Source organism: Ranitomeya imitator, chromosome 6 (genome assembly GCF_032444005.1).
Source record: "Ranitomeya imitator isolate aRanImi1 chromosome 6, aRanImi1.pri, whole genome shotgun sequence".
Taxonomy (NCBI): domain Eukaryota; kingdom Metazoa; phylum Chordata; class Amphibia; order Anura; family Dendrobatidae; genus Ranitomeya; species Ranitomeya imitator.
In genome coordinates, this window is record NC_091287.1 from 147,243,117 (window position 1) to 147,266,134 (window position 23,018).

General features: G+C 42.8%; 1 protein-coding gene across 5 annotated transcripts in view; it reads right to left on the reverse strand.

The window, feature by feature from the left end:
• The window catches only part of HECW1 (HECT, C2 and WW domain containing E3 ubiquitin protein ligase 1), a 377,961-nt gene that overhangs the window by 28,437 nt on the left and 326,506 nt on the right, over positions 1–23,018 (reverse strand). For all 5 annotated transcript variants that reach the window (XM_069730190.1, XM_069730187.1, XM_069730186.1 and 2 more), the window contains 4 exons: positions 22,407–22,503; positions 19,720–19,803; positions 14,900–15,009; positions 13,317–13,437 (listed from right to left, as the gene is read on the reverse strand). In XM_069730190.1, the coding sequence (XP_069586291.1) occupies positions 13,317–13,437; positions 14,900–15,009; positions 19,720–19,803; positions 22,407–22,503 (412 nt within the window). The remainder of the gene's footprint in view (positions 1–13,316; positions 13,438–14,899; positions 15,010–19,719; positions 19,804–22,406; positions 22,504–23,018) is intronic.

Consider the following 23,018-nt stretch of genomic DNA (forward strand, 5'->3'; position numbering starts at 1 on the left):
AACGAGTACACTTGCTCATCACTAACCACTATGTGAGCTGCAAACTAATATTCAAAAATGAATCTATGATTTAAAGTAAAGAGACTTTCACTATTTAACAACTTCAATTGACACATGTCTATTACATACTCCAAATACTTCCTTCAGAATAAAATCCTGGCTGGTAAACTACCATGGTCTTCCCATAAAATCACAGAATAAAGTGCAGTATCACCTTCATACTACCGGCAAGTTTTGTTTTTCTGTGTTTTTATTTGGCCTGAAGACAAAAGTCTTCATGAAAACTTGATGATGAATTAAATATTTAAACCTCGTGAGTGCACCTTCATTACCTTGATTCGGAAAATAATTATTCCCTGTTATGGAAAGAGTAATCCAGTAGTTTGTATGGGAAAAGGACAATAACACATGATTAAACAAGATTACCGGAGGATTTAATAGCTAACAGCCTACACACGATCTGGAAATATAATAAAAGAAGATTGAATATTATTACTATACTCAACAATGCATACTTAGAACACTCCTCTCGTCAGTAAGTTAGTGCTCCTTTCTTCACACCACCCTTGCCCGAATAGAAACCTATTCCCTAAAAAGCTGGTCACACCTTTAATCTTCTTAAAAGACAACTAAGAACATGTCATACATAACAATATTTCACTCTATGATTGGAGTATTTGCCAACCACCAGACTCCCAGTGAACAGGACACCCAGTGCTGCATTTCTGAAGAACAGGGTGAAAGTGACTGAGTGGCCGTGTGTCTCCTGATCAGAACCCAACCGAATATCTATGGGGAATTCTAAAGAGACAAGTTGTCATCATTCTCCATCCAGCATCCAGACTGCAAGAGAAGTCGTTCTTGAAGAATGGAAAAAGATAAATTCTGCAGAATGTCACCATTTTGCTCATTCTATGCCTAGAAGACTTGGGAGCTGTCCTATAAAATCACATAGGTCATACAAAATACTGCATTTTTCAGACCATAAGACGCCCCCCAAAGTTTCAGAAGGAAACTGGGGGAAAAAAATGACTGTGTCAAATGGGGATCCGTCTTACAGTCCTCAATTCAGCTTACCGGGGGGATCAGCAGCAGAGTCACAGAGGGTGTTTTGTGGTCCAGTGATGATATGACCTAGACTGGTACGCAGGATCGGCGGGGCGCTACGGCGACATTTTGTGAAAGCCCGGAGTCCCTGCACGTTCATTGCAGCGATGCGGTGGTCTCCTGGAGATCCCAGTCTGGTGCTGCAGGGTGATGATCTTGCTCCCATCCCAGCGTAGTGTGGCTTGTGCTGCAGGTTCGGCGGTGCTCGGTGGTGCGGGGGCTACGGTGACATTTTGTGAAAGCCTAAAGCCCCACACTTCTATTGCTGCGATGCTGTGGCCTCCGGGAAAATGGGCACCGGAGGCGGTGCATGCACAGATTCTGATCTCAGCAACAAGATCTCGTCCCGAGATCTCGGGAGCCGAGATCTAAATCTGCACATGCACCGCCTACGGCGGCTATTTTCCTGGAGGCCAGATTAATTCCCCAGGCGCAGATTGAGATCTCGGTAACGAGATCTTGTCCTGAGATCTCGAGCTGAGAGCTCAATTTGCGCATGCGCCGCCTCAGGCGGCCATTTTCCCAGTGACCACAGCATCGAGGCAATAGAAGTTCAGGGGCTCCGGGCTTTCACAACATGATGCCAGAGCCCCCCGCACCACTGCACATTACCGAGCACCGCCGAACCTGCAGCACCAGCCAGGGATGGGAGCAAGATAACCGCCCTGCAGCGTCGGACCAGCAGAAGAATCGCCCGACTCCTGTTACCACTACACTAACTGTAAGTACATTTCGACTATAAGACGCACCCCAGTGTTCCCCCAAAATTTTAAGGAAAAAAAGAGCGTTTTATAGTCCGAAAAATACGGTACTTAATGTAGCAATTTTTTATATAGGGTGTATTTATTTTTGCATCAACTTATTCGAGTAGAACTGAAGATTTTGTAATGGAAGTTACATTATTAACCTTAATGTCATGTTATTTGCTAAAAAATGTTCTATGAAACTCTGTCTTGTCAAAATTTTGGAAATTGTTATTGTGATCAGCGACATATTAATTTAAAAACTTACTTTTCAAAGGTGTGTATTCATTTATGCTGAGTATTGTGCATACACCCAACTTAGCTGATAAGTAGTTTACAGGAATATTACAGAATGTAAAGCATGTTTATACTGTTCAGTAGTCATTTATTAGCTTGTTTAGACAATCTGACTGCACTCCTATGCACACAGAAGGATTGGTATGGTTCTGTGCACATAGGCTGTCATTGTTCCATACAGCACAAGTCCTGTTTACACAGGATGTGCGCTGTTGAGAATAATTATTTTTAAGTGAGCCTAAAAACCATTCCACCTGATGAACGAGCGTCTTACTTTGACTTTTTTTCTCGCTACGCCGTTTAGCGATCAGGTTGATCTCTTTTTATATTGATAGGTCCGGCGATTCTGAACCCGGCGATACAAAACAAGTGTAGGTTTGATTTTTTTTTTATTGTTTTATTTTGAATGTGGCAAAAGGGGGGTGATTTAAACTTTAATAATCCGGCCGGAGTTTGACAGTGGCATTTAACTAGTTAATAGGCGCGGGCGGATTGCGATTCCGCCTGCGCCTATTGCGGGCACATGTCAGCTGTTCAAAACAGGATATCAGCAACAGGAGATCTAAAACTCACAGGCTATGTGAATGCAGATTTGGCTGGAGACTTACAGTAAGTGATTGTAAATCAAAGAAAGTTCAATTTCTTGGTCTAGCAGAAAACAGGTGTCTGTAGCCTTGCCATCTACAGAATCAGAGTATATGTCTGCAGCTCACGCAATTTAAGAGGTAAATTGGTTAAGCCAATTGCCAGGTGATCTTGGTAAGCCATCAACTCAACTGACAATGATTTATGATGGCGACCAAGGATGCATTAAACTTCCATGCAGTGAGAAGATCAATGCAAGAACCAAACTCTTTGACTTTAAACATTATCACCTGCGTGATTTGATAGAACGTGGCATAATTGAGCTTGTTTATTGCAAGACTGACCAGATGATAGCTGATGTTATGACAAAGGCACTTCGAAGAGCCAAATTTGAAGAATTTAGAACCACTATGGGACTAAGGCCATGTTCACACGTTCAGTATTTGGTCAGTATTTTAGCTCAGTATTTGTAAGCCAAAAACAGGAGAGGAACAATCAGAGGAAAAGTATAAGAGAAACACGTCACCACTTCTGCATTTTTGGCCTACTACTGGTTTTGACTTACAAATACTGATGTGAAATACTGACCAAATACTGATAGTGTGAAAGTAGCCTTACAGGATAAGTAGTTGTGAGTGGGGGTGTTGGAATAATGCTTATTATTGTTCATATTGCAACAACTACTGTTACCTACTGTTTGGTAGTGCATGGATTTTTGTCTCAAGCAATAGTATTATATTGCCAGTAAAACACTGTTAAAAAAGTTCCTGCCCACTGTGTGTAGCTGGAGCACAGTTCTTTACTTTCACTTTGCAAGCTGACAGACAAGATGCTGAACAGTACAGTGATGAATCTGCTGCCAACAACACTTTTACCCCTAGTATGCTTGGGTCAATTATCAGGTAACAAAAGTGCAGTTATCTCCTTGCAGCTTCTTACCACCGGTTTCTTTCAGCTGAGGGTATGCCACTCTAATTCCTTAGAGTGGTATATAGCCTCACAACCAACCACCCTGAAAAAAAACGAGCCCCAAATACTTCAGGAATCTGTTGATTCTAATATTAACCCCTTTACCCCCGAGGGTGGTTTGCACGTCAATGACCAGGCCACTTTTTACAATTCTGACCACTGTCCCTTTATGAGGTTATAACTCTGGAACGCTTCAACGGATCCTGGTGATTCTGACATTGTTTTCTCGTGACATATTGTACTTCATGATAGTGGTAAAATTTCTTTGATAGTACCTGCGTTTATTTGTGAAAAAAACGGAAATTTGGCGAAAATTTTGAAAATTTCGCAATTTTCAAACTTTGAATTTTTATGCAATTAAATCACAGAGATATGTCACACAAAATACTTAATAAGTAACATTTCCCACATGTCTACTTTACATCAGCATAATTTTGGAACCAAAATTTTTTTTTGTTAGGGAGTCATAAGGGTTAAAAGTTGACCAGCAATTTCTCATTTTTACAACACCATTTTTTTTTTAGGGACCACATCTCATTTGAAGTCATTTTGAGGGGTCTATATGATAGAAAATACCCAAGTGTGACACCATTCTAAAAACTGCACGCCTCAAGGTGCTCAAAACCACATTCAAGAAGTTTATTAACCCTTCAGGTGTTTAATAGGAATTTTTGGAATGTTTAAATAAAAATGAACATTTAACTTTTTTTCACAAAAAATTTACTTCAGCTCCAATTTGTTTTATTTTACCAAGGGTAACAGGAGAAAATGGACCCCAAAAGTTGTTGTACAATTTGTCCTGAGTACGCTGATACCCCATATGTGGGGGTAAACCACTGTTTGGGCGCATGACAGAGCTTGGAAGCGAAGGAGGGCAATTTGACTTTTCAATGCAAAATTGACAGGAATTGAGATGGGACGCCATGTTGCGTTTGGAGAGCCACTGATGTGCCTAAACATTGAAACCCCCCACAAATGACACCATTTTGGAAAGTAGACCCCCTAAGGAACTTATCTAGAGGTGTGGTGAGCACTTTGACCCACCAAGTGCTTCACAGAAGTTTATAATGCAGAACCGTAAAAATAAAAAATCATATTTTTTCACAAAAATTATCTTTTCGCCCCCAATTTTTTATTTTCCGAAGGGTAAGAGAAGAAATTGGACCCCAAAAGTTGTTGTCCAATTTGTCCTGAGTACGCTGATACCCCATATGTTGGGGTAAACCACTGTTTGGGCGCATGGTAGAGCTCGGAAGGGAAGGAGCACCGTTTGACTTTTCATGCCAAAATTGACAGGAATTGAGATGGGACGCCATGTTGCATTTGGGGAGCCACTGATGTGCCTAAACATTGAAACCCCGCACAAGTGACACCATTTTGGAAAGTAGACCCCCTAAGGAACTTATCTGGATGTGTGGTGAGCACTTTGACCGACCAAGGGCTTCACAGAAGTTTATAATGCAGAGCCATAAAAATAAAACAAAATTTTTTTCCCACAAAAATTATATTTTAGCCCCCAGTTTTGTATTTTTCCAAGGGTAGCAGGAGAAATTGGACCCTAAATGTTGTTGTCCAATTTGTCCTGAGTACGCTGATACCCGATATGTGGGGGGGAACCACCGTTTGGGTGCATGGGAGGGCTCGGAAGGGAAGGAGCATCATTTGGAATGCAGACTTAGATGGATTGGTCTGCAGGCGTCACATTGCGTTTGCAGAGCCCCTAATGCACCTAAACAGTAGAAACCCCCCACAAGTGACCCCATATTGGAAACTAGACCCCTCAATGAACTTATCTAGATGTGTTGTGAGAACTTTGAACCCCCAAGTGTTTCACTACAGTTTATAACGCAGAGCCGTGAAAATAAAAAATCTTTTTGTTTTCCCACAAAAATTATTTTTTAGCCCCCAGTTTTGTATTTTCCCAAGGGTAACAGGAGAAATTGGACCCCAAAAGTTGTTGTCCTATTTGTCCTGAGTACGCTGATACCCCATATGTTGGGGTAAACCCCTGTTTGGGCACACGGGAGAGCTCGGAAGGGAAGGAGCACTTTTTTACTTTTTCAACGCAGAATTGGCTGGAATTGAGATCGGACGCCATGTCGTGTTTGGAGAGCCCCTGATGTGCCTAAACAGTGGAAAACCCCCAATTATAACTGAAACCCTAATCCAAACACACCCCTAACCCTAATCCCAACAGTAACCCTAACCACACGTCTAACCCTGACACACCCCTAACCCTAATCCCAACCCTATTCCCAACTGTAAATGTAATCTAAACCCTAACCCTAACTTTAGCCCCAACCCTAACTGTAGCCCCAACCCTAACCCTAACCCTAGCCCTAACCCTAGCCCTAACCCTAGCCCTAATCCTAACCCTAACCCTAGCCCTAACCCTAGCCCTAATCCTAACCCTAACCCTAATCCTAACCCTAGCCCTAACCCTAGCCCTAACCCTAGCCCTAATCCTAGCCCTAACCCTAGCCCTAACCCTAGCCCTTACCCTAATCCTAGCCCTAATCCTAGCCCTAACCCTAGCCCTAACCCTATCCCTAACCCTAGCCCTAATCCTAACCCTAATCCTAACCCTAGCCCTAACCCTAATGGGAAAATGGAAATAAATACATTTTTTTAATTTTTCTCTAACTAAGGGGGTGATGAAGGGGGGTTTGATTTACTTTTATAGCAAGTTTTTTAGCGGATTTTTATGATTGGCAGCCGTCACACACTGAAAGACGCTTTTTATTGCAAAAAATATTTTTTGCGTTACCAAATTTTGAGAGCTATAATTTTTCCATATTTTGGTCCACAGAGTCATTTGAGGTCTTGTTTTTTGCGGGACGAGTTGACGTTTTTATTGGTAACATTTTCGGGCACGTGACATTTTTTGATCGCTTTTTATTCCGATTTTTGTAAGGCAGAATGACCAAAAACCAGCTATTCATGAATTTCTTTTGGGGGAGGCGTTTATACCGTTCCACGTTTGGTAAAATTGATAAAGCAGTTTTATTCTTCGGGTCAGTACGATTACAGCGACACCTCATTTATATCATTTTTTTATGTTTTGGCGCTTTTATACTATAAAAACTATTTTACAGAAAAAATAATTATTTTTGCATCGCTTTATTCTCAGGAATATAACTTTTTAATTTTTTTGCTGATGATGCTGTATGGTGGTTCGTTTTTTGCGGGACAAGATGACGTTTTCAGCGGTACCATGGTTATTTATATTTGTCTTTTTGATCGCGTGTTATTCCACTTTTTGTTCGGCGGTATGATAATAAAGTGTTGTTTTTTGCCTCTTTTTTTTTTTTTCTTACGGCGTTTACTGAAGGGGTTAACTAGTGGGCCAGTTTTATAGGTCGGGTCGTTACGGACGCGGCGATACTAAATATGTGTACTTTTATTGTTTTGTTTTTTTTATTTAGATGAAGAAATGTATTTATGGGAATAATATTTTTTTTTTCTTTCATTATTTAGGAATATTTTTTTTTTTTTTTTTTTTTTTACACATTTGGAAATTTTTTTTTTTAACTTTTTTACTTTGTCCCAGGGGGGGACATCACAGATCAATGATCTGACAGTGTGCACAGCACTCTGTCAGATCACTGATCTGAAATGCAGCGCTGCAGCCTTCACAGTGCCTGCTCTGAGCAGGCTCTGTGAAGCCACCTCCCTCCCTGCAGGACCCGGATCCGCGGCCATCTTGGATCCGGGCCTGGAGCAGGGAGGGAGGGAGGTAAGACCCTCGCAGCAACGCGATCACATCGCGTTGCTGCGGGGGGCTCAGGGAAGCCCGCAGGGAGCCCCCTCCCTGCGCGGTGCTTCCCTGCACCGCCGGCACATCGCGATCATCTTTGATCGCGGTGTGCCGGGGGTTAATGTGTCGGGGGCGGTCCGTGACCGCTCCTGGCACATAGTGCCGGATGTCAGCTGCGATAAGCAGCTGACACCCAGCCGCGATCGGCGGCGCTCCCCCCGTGAGCGCTGCCGATCGCTATGACGTACTATCCCGTCCAGGGTCAGATAGGCCCAGGGCACCTGGACGGGATAGTACGTCTAAGGTCACAGAGGGGTTAAATTATGACTCATAAAACAGCTATTCCTCTGACATATTGCACTAGCATATCCTACTTATCGATTGAAATATTTAGCAATATGATGATGTAATGTGGCATGGGGCAGCAACCATGGGTGAGGTACTTGTCTCTTGCATCCAAGCACGTTACATGAAGGCGGGTGTCCTGGCTGGGTGTGTGGACTTGTGCTGTGAGGGTGCTACGCCTGTGCAGGCCGCATGTAACCCATGTTGCTGGTTTGACAGGACTAGTTGCTTTACAGTTTAATGAGGGAGACCACCATTCAAAAATAAACTTTTTATTGAATGGGAACTTGGTAGGGAATAAAGTATATACCGGAGATAACGGGCACACAGTCTTATGAACATTTCCTTCACATTTTCCACATAGTTTTAATTTCTTCCACTTTACTCTCCTTACTTGTCCTCTGCATTCACTGTTTCTCACTACTTTACCACAACCCAGCTCGACACTACAGTTCTTTTTAGCAAGAGTCCTTTACTCGACCTGCGGTCTTCAGGCGAGCTATGGTGCCTGCATGGTCAGTACTTATCTCCTACAATGCTGATGCTTTGAAACTCCTGCCCAGGATACTCTATATTCTTCCCATGTACTCAGTCCTGAGTCTTTCAGTCACTTCTGCTCCGGATTTCGTTATCTCTTCCTTTCAGTCTCCTCTCACTTAGGAATACCCAAAAATCTGGCACAGCTCACATTGGACCTTAGGTCCTTTCACTATGAACTCCAGACCCTATCTATCATTCCAACAGAAAACTGTCACTTTGGAACCTCAACTTTCCCCTCCCATGCTGGGCTGGTCCAAAACATTAACTCTTACTATCACTACTACAAACTACACACATTATCACCATTACTAACACAAGTCACAATTCACATTATAAATCACAGTTCACATTACACATTACAACACTTTGCATATTCTTAAAGGGGGACGTAGGAAATATGTCCATCTCCTTACAATGACAAAATATAAAAAAAAAGTATCAGTGAAGTGAGCGCATTCTAGTGATGAGCGAGTGTGCTCGTTACTTGAGTTTCTCGGAGCATGCTTGGGTGGTCTCCCAGTATTTTGGCGTGCTCGGAGATTTAGTTTATGTCGACACAGCTGCATGTATTGTGGCTGCTAGACAGCTTAAACACATGTGGGGATTGCCTGTTTGTTAGGGAAACCCCACATGTATTCAAGCTGTCTGGCAGCCGCAAATCATGCAGCTGTGGCGACATAAACTAAATCTCCGAGCACGCCGAAATACTCAGAGACCACCCAAGCATGCTTGGGGAAACTCGAGTAACGAGCACACTCGCTCATCACTAGACCTTTCCTTTGTATTTTGTAAGTGTGTAATGACAAAAAACAGAGTGGTCTATGATGTAAAATGTCGTTTGGCACTCGGCTAGCTTCATTTAAATGATACAATCACGAGCACTTTATTTGACGGAATCATTTTTAGTCATTGTCAATCGGGATTTCCTTGTTTAAATCATCAGCGAACAATAATTTTAAGCCCTTAGTGAACAGGCCTGAATCTGAATTAGGCCATGTTCACACAGTGCGTTTTTTACCGCGGAAACGCAGCGGTTTTGCCGCTGCGGTTCCGCGTCTGTTTTCCATGCAGGGTACAGTACACTGTACCCTATGGAAAACAGGACCCACTGTGCACATGGTCCTGAATTGAAAAAAAAAAAACCGCACTGATTAGCTGCGGTAAAAAAGAAGTACCATGTCACTTCTTTTTGTAAAACAGCAGCGGTTCTGCACCCATAGACCTCCATTGTGAGGTCAAACCCGCAGTAAAACCCGCAGATCAAAAATAGATCTGCGGGTTTTATTGCGGTTCGTGGTGCAGAACCGCTGCAGCAGGAAGTGCGGGGAAGCGGGCGGAAGTGCGTGGGTGGAGTGTGGCTGCCCCGATCCCACCCCCCCATGCTCCGATGCCCCTCCCCCGTGCTCCGATGTCACCCCCCCGTGCTCCGATGCCCCCCCCCGTGCCCTAATCTCCCCCCCTTATACTTACCCGGCCTCCCGGTGTCCGTCCGGCCGTCTTCTCCCTGGGCGCCGCCATCTTGCAAAATGGCGGGCGCATGCGCAGTGCGCTCGCCGAATCTGCCGGCAGGCAGATTCGTTACAAAGTGCATTTTGATCACTGAGATATAACCTATCTCAGTGATCAAAATAAAAAAAATAGTAAATGACCCCCCCCCTTTGTCACCCCCATAGGTAGGGACAATAAAAAAAATAAAGAATTTTTTTTTTTTTTTCACTAAGGTTAGAATAGGGGTAGGGTTAGGGTTAGGGTTAGGGTTAGGGGTAGGGTTAGGGGTAGGGTTAGGGTTAGGGGTAGGGTTAGGGTATTTTCAGCCATTTTAACCCTAAAAAAATTCCTAGAAAACACACAGACTCTGGCTAGAAAACTGCATCAGAAAACGCATCAAAAAACGCATCAAAAAACGCATCAAAAAAGAACCAAAAAAAGGACCTGCGTTTTCTGCCAAGAGCTGCAGTTTTTTAAAAAACAGTCCTGAAAAAAAAAGGATGGAAATCAGGAACGTGTGAACATACCCTTAGAGGGAATCTATCACAATGTTTTTGCCACTTAATCTGAGTGCAGTATAATGTAGAGAAAGAGACTTTGAATGCAGCAATGTGTCATGTACTGGGCTGCTTGCTGTAAATTTTCGATAACATCACACTTTTATCAGCAGAAGATTATCACTAGAGGACTAGCAAAACTGCTGCCAGGTAGTCTACCATAGTTATCATCTCCGCCCCAAAACAGAGTGGCAGTTTTCTGCCTATGCACAGAGTATACAGAAAGCTACCTATCAGTGTTGTGGGCGGTGCTACACAGAGCTCAGCATTAGAGAACTGCTAAATCAGCAGCAGATAAAACATTGATTCTATCAATACGGCACCAAGCAGCCCAGTAAGTGATACATGGGTGGAATCAAGGTATCTGCCCCTATATTATGCTGCTCTCAGCAGCAGCCATAATTTTTTTTCATTTTTTTCATTGACATAACTGTTTTAGGCTTTTTTTTTTATGTAGGACAAATTGTATTAATTTTAGCGCTGTTTTAGATTACATACAAATTACTCTTCTTTCGCGAAAAAGTAGAAATAAGAAGTAATTTTTAGTTTAGTTTTTTTTTTAATTATATTTTTTACTCATCACTTTTCACTCCAAATAACCTGTTAAATGAATACTCCAGAATATTACAGCCATCTAGATACCTAATATGTGCAGCGTCCATGTTTCTTTGTGGGCTGAATGTAATATAATGTAATTTCTATGAAGAAACAAAAAACAAATTGTCTGTTCTGTGTATATACAGTATACAGTATATATATATATATATATATATATATATATATATATATATATATAGATAGATAGATAGATAAATATATAGATAAATATATCTATAGATAGATAGATAGATAGATAGATAGATAGATAGATAGATAGATAGATATATGTAGAGAAACATAATGTTATTGCCAAGTCCTACTTTGCATAGAGTTCGTTGTGTGCTATGTAGATAGCAAAGTAGCAGACAGGAGTGGTAATAGAAAGTTTCTGTCTTCTGTCGAGCTTTAACCATAAATTTACAATGGTTGGGGGTTGAAGCTGCTGTAACTTTACTGCGCTTGTTCATTATTGAGTTGATTTCTGCATAGAAGATGCGATGACAGGAAATTGATCATCTGTTGTGATGTAAGCGACAGACATTTTTACAACGGCCAATCAACATTCTTCTGATCCTCTGATTTCGGTAGCAGATGACCTGTGACCATTTAAAAAAATTGTCCAGTTTTCCTGTTATTTTATTTCTGCTGCCCCCCCCTCCCCCGAGTACACCGTTATTGGTATGTTGTAAACCTGCTGTATGGGTCTAGTGATATGGGCCTTTTTAGTTAGAGCTAATATTTAAGGTCTTGATAAGGGGGTATTTGTCACGGGGTAATAATACAGAGTATCACTAAGGATAAATGCTCATCTACACACAGCCTCTTATGGGCTTTGCCCCTCATCAGTCTGGCTGGCTGAGTGTGACATCATTGAGGCAACATATGGGAAGATTAGGTTCTCCTTAAAGTAACCAACTGAGTATGGAGTCTTACAGGCAATGGTCCATGGGAGATAAATATGAAAATTAGCGCTAGCTGTACTAAAGAAACTACCGTAGTTTGTAATTACTAATTTTCCTTGGTTACATTCAAATGAGACAGCCAACATTCAGCTTATTATCGAGGAACCATACTACCAAAAGTAGACTCAACCAAGATGAACAACTCCTTTGTGACGTGGTGAGTGGGTCCAGGTATGGAGTATCTCATATTAGCATAATTGCATTTGATGAAAGAAGCCTTATAAAAATGTTAATTTCAATCCACAAAACACACGTCTTTCTTGTATTCCCAAACATTGGAGTGCATTTCCAGCAAGGTGAGATGCCGAGGACATACATGTCTCCTAAATGTAGCCTATAATAATAGTCCATGGAGTTACAGGCACACAAAGACCCTATTGTATGAAGAACAGCTTTTATACAGACCTAGAATCTTCACAAAAACAAGGCCGAAATATTTATAACTTGCCAGGTCTCCTGAGAGTCAGTCCACTCACATTTCTCCGACTTAGTCATACAGATTATTGCGCTTTAGAGACTCATTTGTATAGTTCTCCACAGTTTTTGGAAGAATTATTAGCTTGATGAAAGCTCTAGGAATATTATTTTAACCTCAGTTGTCTGATTTAAAGGATTCATGGCTGCCGAAGGCCGACACATGGGAACAAATACTTCCCTTAACAGCCGACCAGTTCACAGTTAATCAGCACATTATTATTCAACCAGTGGCGTAGGTGCAACCTGGCGAATGTCAATTCAATGACAACTACCACGGCCTGGGCTCATAAGATGCAGGCATATACGCATGCATAAAACCGAATTATGGACTTTGGTGTTACAGATCTTTAACATCGATGCCCAGACTGCAATGGACACATACTGTGCCTCCGATATTATACAGGGACATGCAGAGATGGCACACACATGCTGCTCCAGAGCTCGGACTAGAGGTAGGCAACGTAAATGGGCACTGTTAGCTGAAATATATGAATTAAAAAATACAATTATCTGCATTTACCTTTCTTTATACAACTAATCCACAGTTTCAGAATGGCCGATAATGCTGTAGGTACTGGGAGTATTGATGCCTAAAAGCACTTAGGAAATTCTCATTGGTGTGGGAACAGCTCCTGTCACTCCGGAATACATTTTTCCTTTGTGAGAAGTGATCATTGTAAACTATTATTGCTTCACTGTAGAATTAATCAGTTGTTAGAACAGTGTGAGTGACGATAATTGGGGGCACATTTGTAAACCGTATCTTGGGCACCGAGGGAGCTTGTTCCACCACTGGCTGTAGACGGCATCTACAGTAAATAGTAGTGCATTTCTCGGCCACTTTACACAAAGAATAAACTAAATTTAAAGAACATAAGAAAACGCTTACTTAATTTTCCCCGGGCCTTGCCCATATCCTTTTGCTTCCAATTTTCTGTAAAAGTTTCTTAACTTGGCTTCAAAATCTCTTCGGTATGGGGATGGAGCCCTTGCACTTGCACGTTGTAGACCTATGAAATAAATAATATATGATTTAACGTTTAGATATAATAATTATCGTGGCCAAAGTGACTGCCCATAGGTATTGCTTTACTGCTATATGTACTGCCTTCAACGCTGGCTGTTTTAATGCTTTCTCTGCATTAAAGGGAGTTAGTCACCCCCGAAATGCAAATTAACGAGTTATGTAGTGGACTTAGCCCCTATAAAAATCATACAAGCGGTATATAATTCATCTCTGAAATTACTTTTAAAATTCAAATTATTACATATGCAAATGAGGGGGTTTTGGTGTCCCCTTTCCATGGCCAAGAGCTTGTTGCACCTTTACCCCCCTCAATTTGCACACTGAGTAGTTCCTCTGACAGCACTCGATTGGCTAGAGAGAGCGCTGCCTGAACCCGAATTGTGGCGCAACACATGCGAAATGACTATGCAAGAGGCAGCGGTGTGCACACAGTGTGGGAGTGGGCACTCTTTCATCATTGCCCCCTGACAGTGGCCACCGCTTGATAAACTGATAGACCCAGAAGTGTAGAGAGCAGCTTTATAGAGGAGACGGCGACCAGGATCAGTTACATGTTCTTCTTGTCTTCAGTGCGTCACGGAATAGGTTAATGACAGTGGTGATATCAGTGCAGATATCGATAGTTGGACCCACAATAATCAGCAAATGTCATCTATCCTGTAGCTAAGTGATACCTCGTTAAAGAGGAATAACCCTTTAATTGCATTTACTGAAGTCAGTTTGGGTTAGTTTGAAATCCAACTACAGAGGCACAAGTATGTTACTCTCAGGACTGGCATCACCGCCAGCACAAACTGGGCATAAGCTGGACCCACACCTGCCTACCTATCTTGCCACAAGGGCCCACACAGACGAAGATCTGGCCTTAATTGTGCTAATGACCTGCATCCTGTCCAATAATGTCCCGTAGATGCCAAGTCTTACATATTTAGATAAACATCTTTTGATTCTCTAACAAGCAAATGTCCTCAACCTCATGTTTGGGATGCCTCAGAACAGCACATCTTATATCAGTAACAGAGCGTCTCGTTTTGGCAGAATTTCAGAATTAAAGTTCATGGAATGATGAATCACAAACATTTTCATTTAGAGCAATCTAAAATAAAAGCATTATTAAAAAACCCCTAACAAAACAAAAAAAAGACATACCAGAAAAAAAAAGAAGCAAATCCCCAGCGTGAAACTTGGATAAAAGTTCAATTTATTTAGACAAATCCATTAAAATCCTTGCTTCATAGTGGTACAGCAAATAATGGAGCACATGATGCGACCAACGCGTTTCGACCTGTTAAAGTCTTATTAGTCATGGCAAGATTTGTTCTTGTGCAAGCTTGCACACAAGGACTTCTGCTTCAAACTGGTGAGCTGAATATTTCCCCTTCCTTTTCCCCTTGCATATACAAAAAAGACATGCCGGTATATTAGTAATACAAATAACAGCATACCTGGGGAGTTCTGTGGGGAGGAACCTGGGGAACAGCGTGGAGAAAAGCTGTATCCAGGATGGAAGGCTGCTTGGAGTGGGATGTATGACATGATGTCTTCTTCAAAAAGGCTGCAAATTACAAAGTAGAATCTGATTTAGCATTGATTCTCTTTTGTTAGCATCTTTGTGTGTGTTGTTTAAAGAGGACCTGTCACTTGTTAAAGAAAAGGTTAAACACCTTGTACAAATCCCTGAACTACAATGATTCTGCAGTTTTTTTCCGTTTTTTTTCTCCATGATCTGTGCTTCACCTCTATGTAGCAGAGGCGATTGAGTTGTGCATGCTTCGAGCCTCCTATGGAGGCTATTGAAGCATGCCAAAATTTTTAAAAAAAGTGTTTACAAATATAAAAAAATAAAAAATATATAAAAGATCAAAAGATTTTGCCCCAATCAAAATAAAACAATAAAAAAATCAAACCTACACATATTTGGTATCACCGCGTTCAGAATCACCCAATCTATCAATAAAAACAAAGGATTAACCTGATCGCTATATGGCGTAGCGAGAAAAAAAATCAAAACGCCAAAATTACGTTTTTTTGGTCGCAGCAACATTGCATTAAAATGCAATAACGGACGATCAAAAGAACGTATCTGCACCAAAATGGTATCAATAAAAACATCAGCTCGGCTCGCAAAAAATAAGCCCTCACCCGACCCCAGATCATGAAGATTGGAGACGCTACTGTTATCGGAAAATTGCGCAATTTTGTTTTTTTTTTTCTAGCAAACATTGGAATTTTTTTTTACCACTTAGATAAAAGAGAACCTAGACATGTTAGGTGTCTATGAACTCGTAATGACCTGGAGAATCATAATGGCAGGTTAGTTTTAGCATTTAGTGAATCTAGCAAAAAAGCCAAACAAAAAAACAAGTGTGAGATTGCAAATGTCTTGCAATTTCATCGCATTTGGAATTTTTTTCCCGTTTTATGTTACACGACATGGTAAAACCAATGGTATCGTTCAAAAGTACATCTCGTCCCACAAAAAATAAGCCCTCACTTGGCCATATTGACGGAAAAATTAAAAAAGTAATGGCTCTGGAAATAAGGGGAGTGAAAAACGAAAACGAAAAAATGAAAAAAGCTCCGGGGGGTGAAGGGGTTAATGCTTACTATATTCTTCTCAAAATATATGCCCCATAGTGCAATGTTTTTAGTGGTTGACTATAGATTTTAAGGTACTGTATTCTATTGCAAAAATATTACTACTTCGTTAAAAATGTTGTGTCAGAGCAATGTGTAAGTATTTTAGCTGATCATTTAATTTAGAATTTTATAAATGCTTGAAAACGCCTAATTCTCTTCATTTACATATGACATAATGGTTTTTGCAACACATGTGTCAAAGGGTTTAGCTACAGTGTGACCAATGCCAAATAAAGACTCATGGCCTGGAAATGCGCAGATAATGATATCAGTGTTTGCATGGCTGCCTATTCACACAACCCAACCTCTGTTCATTTCAAGAGCCTGTGAACATCAAAGCCCTTGTGAGGCCTAGATAACACCTATGGCTGAATCATCAGAACACTACATTTCCTGATTCCCTAATCAAACAAGAAATGATGTCATGGTCACCGCCACCCTGTCACATTATGGAATACATTCTAAAGCGGAAAATTCAGCACATTTTTACCTATTATTAATTGTAATAGTAGAGCAATCATGAGGCGATTGTGTGCCAGAAGGTTCAATTTTCAGATCTCTGGCCATTACATACAATATATATAGGTTAATTCATTTTTAATTAGTTTTCTAGTTTTGAAAAAACCTTGTCCCCGTGGCTGCAGTTTGTTTCATGCTTTGCTCACCCTTCTGGGGTCCAACTGTGTGTCGCCGATGCTCCTCCCACTGTTATTGTCTGCAGCGCTGACATCATGTCAACAGTGCTGCAGCTAATCAGTGAGCTCAATGGCTCTGCCCGAGTGGATTGGCTGCACCACTGACGACATGATGTTAGTGCTGCAGACAGCGTCGGACTGGAGCACCTTGGGCCCACCAGAGAAAATCATTCTTGGGGCCCACTAAGTAGCTACATAGAAATAAATACAAGACCACCAATTGTGCGATAAAACACGCTAGTATCAGGGTATCATATAAGGTAGTCACGTCTTAATTATGTAGCAGGGGTTGGGGTGGCCCCCTCAAACAAAATAAAGTAGCCCCCTCATAGGGTACAATGTATCCCCCTCACAGAATATAATGCAGCCCCCTATAGAATATAATGTAGCCCCCCCATAGAATATAATGCAACCAGCCTCAGAGTATAATGCAGCCCCCATAGGGTATAATGTAGCCCCCTTAGAGTATAGTGCAACCCCCCTCATAAGGTATAATGCAGCCCCTTCATGGAATATAATGTAGCCCCCTCATAGGGTATCACGCTGCCCCCTCTCATAGGGTATCATGCAGCTCACCCTCATAGGGCATCATACAGCTCCCCCCATAGGGCATCATGCAGCTCACTCCCCCCATAGGGTATCATGCAGCTCACTCCCCCAATAGGGCATCATGCAGCTCACTCCCCCCATAGGGTATCAGGCAGCTCACCCTCCCCATAGGGCATCATGCAGCTCACTCCCCCCATAGGGCATCATGCAGCTCACTCCCTCCATAAGGCATCATGCTGCTCACTCCCCCCCATAGGGCATCATGCAGCTCACCCTCCCCATAGGGTATCAGGCAGCTAACCCTCCCCATAGGGCATCATGCAGCTCACCCTCCCCACTGGGCATCATGCAGCTCACCCTCCCCATAGGGTATCAGGCAGCTCACCCTCCCCATAGGGTATCATGCAGCTCACTCCCCCTATAGGGCATCATGCAGCTCACTCCCCCCATAGGGTATCATGCAGCTCACTCCCCCTATAGGGCATCATGCAGCTCACTCCCCCATAGGGTATCATGCAGCTCACTCCCCCTATAGGGCATCATGCAGCTCACTCCCCCCATAGGGTATCATGCAGCTCACTCACCCCATAGGGCATCATGCAGCTCACTCCCCCATAGGGCATCATGCAGCTCACACCCCCTCCTTGCCCCATAGGGCATCATGCAGCTCACACCCGCCATACAACCAGCCAGGACTCAATAATAAAAAAAAACACAAAAAAAGCACAATACTCACCTCTCTTCCTCGCTCCCACACTGACTCCAGCAGCGGCTCTGCTCCGATGTCAGGAGCTGTGCTGCTGTCGGCCTCCACGCCCATGGGCGCGTGGGGAAGTGTGAATATTCATTTCACTTTAGCAGCGGGGACAGGCTTAGGCTTCCTGTCACCAGCTGCTTCTCTGCTGGTACTGGGGGCCCCATAGCAGCTGCATGGTGTGCCGCTATTAGCGACACCCCACTTGCTGGGGGCTCCTGGAGCAGCGGGGGCCCTAGGCACTGTATGCCAGCAGGTGTCGGGGCCTGGGCCCACCGGAGAATCCTCCGGTTCTCCGGTGGGCCAGTCCGACCCTGGCTGCAGACAATAACATGTGGCGCTATGGAGTTTAAGTCCTCTTTTTGTCTGAAGAGGCAATTTGCATATTACATTTCCCAGAGGAGCATTGCACGGCGAATAAGCCTCCTTACCTTGACCTTACCCCTTAGACCTCAGTCAACAGCCTCTCACCTAGCCAAATTAGTTCTCATGCTTCGCACTGACGAGGGCCAACAGCCTGAAACACCGTGTCTGCGAATTGAGACACTGATTTGGCTTTTATCCTAAGTCATATTGCACGACTCGTTAAAGGGCTGATTGTGACTTGTAGGATCGCTACTTCCAACAGGTGGCGCTATAGAGTTCAAGTCCTCTTTTTCTCTGAAGAGGCAATTTTCAGACAATAACAGACACAGAGAGCAATAGCGGAGACTCAGATTTGGACCTGGGGAGCGAAGGGCAGTAAAAGACTGGCATTATAAGACTGGCAAGATTAACTTATATGGTGCCCTAGAACAGGGAAGGGTAAAAGGCTAGCTAGGTAGTTCAGAGTTGGGCAAGAGCCCACTCTGTTTCGGCTAGCAATGTTGGGGTATAGGGTGGATTATTATAGGGCTTGTGTGTTTGGCACAGTTGTAAAACATTGTGGATGTCAGTATTATAGGGATATGGCAAACACTGTTGGGTTGTGCTTTGCACTGATATTGTCACTTGCATTGATCTAAGATTATGATGATGCAAATGTGTTTTTTACCGAATTAGTTTCACTAGGACTACACTGTATATAGAGCAGACTCTGCATTAAAGTGACCCTCAATCCCCCATGTTAAACATGACTATATATTTCTAATGTAAAATGATCACACCTAGTGTGCTCCTTTCTGCTGCTGCTGACTTAGTCTTTGAGCTCAGTGCCCCGTCTTTATCCCCAAAGTGGCTGCTGCAGAAGTGTGGGCAGCGCTGTGGAAAGTCCGAACCATGCCCCATGTTCTCAACCATGGTACGTATACGGCACTGGTCCATCCCAGACCAATGGAAATGCACAAAGGAGTGGTTAAGACTTTTCACAGCGCTCCCCATATCTTTGCATTTTCTGGGTAGTCACAATTCATATGAGGGTTTGCTTTAACATGACATCTAGAGCATTATGGAAGATGGCAAATTAGCTAGTGTACGCAGTAGCCACAAATCTGCCAATACTATCCATGTACAACTGGCATGGTTACTGCTCAGGGCCACATATCTATTACAGGATCCAGTATTATACTGAAGAATGGCTATAATTACAAGAGGTTTTAAGAAAAGACCTATTTTCAGGTAAATTTGCAATATCCTGACTTTACCGTACCTTAGAAGAATAACTAAGTCAGCATCACAGGATAATTTTTCAAGACCGTGGGTGCCCTCTGTTCGAATGTAATGAATCTTCTCCCTGTAACATGAAAGGTTAAAGTGTAACTATAAATGATGTGCATGTAATAATCATGCATAGCATAGTGGAAATACATGCACTCACATACACATACAGCTTTTCTGCTTTGCCCACTGTTGGGCAAAGTATACTGCACACGCGCGAGATGCCTTTGGAATGTGCATGTGCGAAAACTACGCAATCACCGAAATTCACCACAAGGAATGCGTAGAAGCAAGCGAGGAGGGGGGGAGAGACGGACACTAAGCCACGCCCATCAGACCGGACCGACCATATTAACATACAGCGCAGGAGGAATAAAAAAGATATTTATGGATCATACGTGGGGAGTCAAGGGGTATCAGAAGTACTTGTGTAATGCATAGGGGCACTGAATTGAATGGTATTTTTACCTGGTAGCCCAAAAAAGTGGTGACAGATTTCCTTTAATGTCCCAGTTTCAGGGTCAGTTTGAGGAACCCCCTTGCTTACCCAAGAACGTCATAGCACATCTTAACCAAAACCATATTCAGGTAAGCCTCCAAGTCTTGCAATGTCCAAGTCTTGCCTGTTTATCTCCTGTTGTGGTTTTTGCTGTTAGAGTAGGACTGGCAAGCGTGAGGACCCGTGACGTTGGTTGCCAGCTTAAGTATTGTGGCCATAATATTAACTAATACCTTACATATTTTGATATGTTCTTGTGCACTTTTTTTACTTTTACTTTTTGAGGTGCAGTTGGGCCCTGAAGGCTTTGTAAGCTGTGGCCTCTGTTCACACAGGCGCATTACAGTTAGCACTGGGCAGCCCGCCACAGGACGTTACACAGGGCGTTACACAGGGCGTTACTAATAGGCTGTGATCCAGATGCTGTGCATACTCTCTGTGAACACTGCTGCAGATTATTTATTTGCACTGGTGTGCCAAGCGGCCAATCCCTGATTGTAGGCTGGCTGTCTCATTTTGTATTACCGCACCTGTGTAGTCGCCATCTTTACTTGGGCCCACTGCACCATGTTAGTGCATTTGATTTGAGGCCTAGACAGGTAAGCACCTTTGCCTGTTTTTCTGTGGTGTTTTTTCCAGAATAGTGGAGGTTTTTCCTCCTTTTTTTCCTCCTGAAGAGTACCCCCCGGGACAGGGATAGTTAAAGTCCCAGTTTCAGGGATAGTTTGAGGACCCCCTTGCTTACTGAAGAACGTCATAGCACATCTCCACCAAAATCATATTCAGGTAAGCCTCCAAGTCTTGCAATGCTACTGGATTTTGACAATATCCCCCAAAAATACCATAATCCCCTATCTTCTTTTTTACATTTTGCAGATGCTGAGATAGTGGGAACCCTACAGTATAATCTCTGTATTGCGAAATTGTAGTATCATACCTGGGGGCACAACGAGGAGATAGAGAGCTCTATAGCCCAATTCAATTTTCTACATGTCTTGTCTCTTCATTTATTGTTATGATAGGTAGCTGCACTTCCTATCTACGCGTGGAGATGGGTCCACCTAGTTATTAGGCCAGTAGCGAACAATGGTGCAACCTGTGCAGACGCACCGGAGCCCAAAAGATTAGGGAGCCAACTTCACGTCCAAAGCAGTAAGCAGCTTTTGCTACAAAGAGGGCCCAAATATTGTTCTTGCCCTGGGGCCCCCTTCTGTCTGTATCTGCCACTGTATTAGGCCCTATGACAAGTGCATGACTGTGAGCCTGGTAATTTCACCCATGATCTAAACCCTTAAGGCCTCTTTCACACTTCAGTCTTTTGGGGTCAGTCTGAAACCTGCCATTTTCCTCAAATAGCGGATCCGCCATTTTTGGGGGGCGGATCCGCTATTTTCCCATAGACATACATTAGCGACGGATTGTGGCGGATGGTCGTCCGTTCCATCCGCCACGTGACGAATCCGTCGAGATTTGGCGGACGTCATCTAGACATTGACAGACATTATAACGTTTTTCGTCTGCGCCGAAATGGCGGTTCGCGACGGATCCGTCACGTCCGCCATTCCATAGAATGGCCGCCTATGGGCGACGGATCCGTCGCGACCGTCATTTGGCGGATCCGTCGCCCCAATCCGCTTTTTCAATTGCGCATGCTCCAAAAAGTAGATACTTTTCCCAGACAACCCCCAAGTAACGGATCCGTAAAAAAAAAACGGATCCGTTAGAACCGTTTTCTCAACAATTGTGACGGATCCGTCGATCCGTCACTATGTCGGAGCAGACTGACGCCAAACAACTGAAGTGTGAAAGAAGCCTAAGTGGGAAAAACAGGATTTTTTAGCCTTTTTTTGGTGTTTTGTTTTGATCTGAGAGGAATCTCAACAGAATGGAAAACAGATGCAAATTGCCTATTGTGATATAAAACTGATCGAATCCCAGATGAAGTGATCATAATGGAAATTTACTTTGGCATCAGTTTGTTTTTGTTTCATCCATTGTGGCCATTTTTACATTAATATACAGCAAAAATACAACTGTGAACACAGTCTTTGTTTTATAGTGCTACCTTTCGATGAATGGGGCATTCCGTAAAGTGCTCAGTAGAAATGAGACAGTCGTACCACATACAAATCAATACTGATTATAAAGCATTCTGCTTTTAGAACTAACAGGACAAGTACCTGAGTGCATGGTTTCTTGCTAAACTTGGCTGACGTTCTTGGAGCATCTCAAAAATATTTGGCTGTCTCAGAAATGCCACAATCTTGTCATTATATGCTGAAAGTGAAGAATATTTTAGTTTTGTAATTAACGCTGAATAAAACTCTAAGATTTGATCAAATAAGTATTATTTCATGATACTTCTACTAGCTACGTAAAGTAATTGCAATGACGGCCGCTTGTAAAAAACAAGAAATTGGTGACATTTGGCAGACAGGTTTTGTGTTCGGCGACCCAGGCTATAATTGACAGGGTTCTTATCTATTGTTTGGCACTGATGATTTTCAAAATATTTTCAACAATTGCACCCCAAAAAATCCAATATGGCGGATTGACATTTCCACAGATAACTGAAACCTCATGCATGTCCTTACAGGGAACCTGTCACATGGATTTTCCATGTAATATGAGAGCATCATGATCAAAGGGCAGAGATTCTGATTCCATCGATGTGTCACTTACTGGTCTGCATGCTGACATTTTCACACAATCTGTTTTGTCTGGTGCAGATCTAGCAGTGCTCTAAATGCTGAGCCCTGTATAACCCCGCCTACACCACTGATTGGCAGCTT